Genomic DNA, 2,476 nt, shown 5'->3' with positions numbered 1-2,476 from the left:
TGGTCTGGCAAGGGCCTTCCACTCAACATTGAGGTATGTTGTCTTTCCTTTCAGAGCAGTATCAAGAATGGCTAGGAAGTAGTACTGCTGTATGCTAGTTTATTATAAGTGTTCAAGTTCCAAGAATATTTTTAAGTTGGTATTAATAAATCTCGTTCATTGTCATGAGAATATTGTCCTAAATGGTTCACATTTGTTGCAAGGTCATGGAGCTTGATCTTCTCTCTTTGGATTCTGTTGCACAATTCGCAGAGGCATGGAATGCCCGCATGGCACCATTACACGTTCTCATCAATAATGCTGGCATATTTTCGATTGGAGGTTAGTATGGAATTAGATTCTTCATGTTAATTGGTATTAACCAAAATGTCCACTCTTTTTGTGCGATATTTTAGCTGTGATACCTCAAGACAAAAGGTTTCAGCTACATAATAAAGCCTTTCGTACTTAAAGATGAAAAATAAAAGCCTGCCGTTTCTTACTTGATATCCAATTTTAATCTGTCAAATGGCATTGTGTTGCATCTTTTAGTGTTTTCATCATGTGGTCAAGTTTTCTGTTTGTCTCCTTAGTTTTGAAGTGTTTGGTATATGTGGAGCTTTATAGAAACATCTGTTTACATGTAACTAAGCCTCTGAAAATCAAGGCATTAAATCTTTAAATGTGATAAGTTAGTGTATATTTCAAATCCTTTAAGAGAAGGGTTAGCGTATATGTCAGATGCATGCAACACCAAGCACATCAGTGATTGATTTTCATTCTACATGGTTGTAGAATATTTCCAGAGTTGAGACTTGAGATGATAATGAATCTTAAATGGTCTATCACCAGCTTCAGACAGGTCGTAAATTATGGAATTCAGTAGTGCTTGAATCTTAAATGGTCAATCACCAACTTCAGACAGGTCATTATGGAATTCACTGGGGCTACCTGGTAAATGTGAAAGATGATTTATGATTTATGTCAAATACGAACTTCTGCAAAGTTTTAAGATTTCTACTTTTTGGTATTGTTCTTGTATGCCCTTTCTTATAAAATTACTTGATCAAAAGGAAGAACTTCAAGAAGGTTTCTTTTTAGTTCTAGTCTTTGGATGGAATATTATAGAGAGATTCAGTGTGAGAAATTATATTTACTTAGTTACTTGCTTGATATGGATAAAATGAAGGATATCTCATGTCTGATTCTGAAGTGGAAGAGCCTGTAACAGCAACATATGGGTCTTTAACTGGATAATCACCTACTCATGCTTACATCTTATGCGTTCAGTTCAAGCATGATTTATAGTGTGGGTGCTTTTTCCACTTTGGCTTGCATCATCATGTTTTCCTTTGCTATTGCACTAATGCTGGGCTAGTGTGGGTGCATTTAGCAGTTTACACAGGCACAATTCATGGTGTGTGCAATAGAAATATTGGTACTACTTTTTACCCGTTTTCTCCTTTAGATTGAATCGGAATGATTGATAGCTGAGCGAGTGCACATTCTTTAATCTGGAAACTTGTGAGACTTCGCTTCTGTGCTGTCTAACTTAAGCTAATGAATCGTGTTGTTTTCTACAGAACCACAGAAGTTTTCAAAAGATGGGTATGAAGAACACATGCAAGTGAATCATCTAGCTCCGGCTATGCTTTCCATATTGCTTTTACCATCACTTATTAGAGGTTCTCCAAGCCGAATTGTTAATGTGAACTCTACTGTAAGTCTAGCAATATGCCCCTACTACAGATGGATATGTTATATACTCAGTTGTTTTTCCCACTTTTGGCACTCAGTTACTGCTTTAAATGATCCCTGTTGTTCCATGATATGGATACTTTAAAATAAGTTGCAAACTGAACTATCGGCATTGGTGAAAACGTTTTATCTAGTATGCATTAATTTGAAATAGTATAAACCATAAGCTTGGTCGAAGCAATGATATACAGAAATATGGGGGTGGTTCAGCATAGAATTCATTATTTCAGCCCTTTCCTTTTGGAAGCCTTTGCTTTTCTCATGAACAGCCCGGGCAGAAAAGGTACTTTACTGCTTGGGAAATTGAAGTTGCCTGTCCTACATCTTTGTCCTTTAAGATTCATGGTGTACGTGTTAATAATATATAAGGAAAAAAAGATTACATACTATTAGGACTTAGAAGGGGAACCTTGGAGTAACTCGTAAAGTTGCTGCCATGTGACCAGGAGGTCGTGGATTCAAGCCGTGGAAATAGCCATACAAGGTAAGACTGCGTATGATAGACTAGCCCTTTCCTGGACCCCACATATAGCGGGAGTTTTTGTGCACTGGACTGTCCTTTATACTATTAGGACTTGCTGGCCTTCGCTGCATAATGGCATGAGTAGGTAGATTAAGAGTAATTTTGACTTGAAGTTTCAATAACTGTGGGATACCCTGAAAGTTTGTGGGCTTGAACTTTTCCTTTTGGACAATTTCTTTGGGGCGTCAATTATTGTTTGATTTACGCATCCCATTT

General features: G+C 37.2%; 1 protein-coding gene across 1 annotated transcript; it reads left to right on the top strand.

Annotated features, from left to right (window-relative positions):
- Window positions 1-6: 6 nt before the first annotated feature.
- LOC124890454 (dehydrogenase/reductase SDR family member FEY-like) lies at window positions 7-2,462 on the top strand. Its single transcript, XM_047402297.1, has 3 exons — window positions 7-33; window positions 204-321; window positions 1,563-2,462. The coding sequence occupies exons 2-3, from the start codon at window positions 207-209 to the stop codon at window positions 1,820-1,822; spliced, it is 375 nt and encodes a 124-aa protein (XP_047258253.1). The 5' UTR covers window positions 7-33; window positions 204-206; the 3' UTR covers window positions 1,823-2,462.
- The last annotated feature ends 14 nt before the right edge of the window (window positions 2,463-2,476 follow it).

The sequence above is a fragment of the Capsicum annuum genome, unplaced genomic scaffold (assembly GCF_002878395.1).
Source record: "Capsicum annuum cultivar UCD-10X-F1 unplaced genomic scaffold, UCD10Xv1.1 ctg17830, whole genome shotgun sequence".
In the NCBI taxonomy this organism is placed as follows: domain Eukaryota; kingdom Viridiplantae; phylum Streptophyta; class Magnoliopsida; order Solanales; family Solanaceae; genus Capsicum; species Capsicum annuum.
This window is presented reverse-complemented; position numbering and strand designations above follow the sequence as displayed.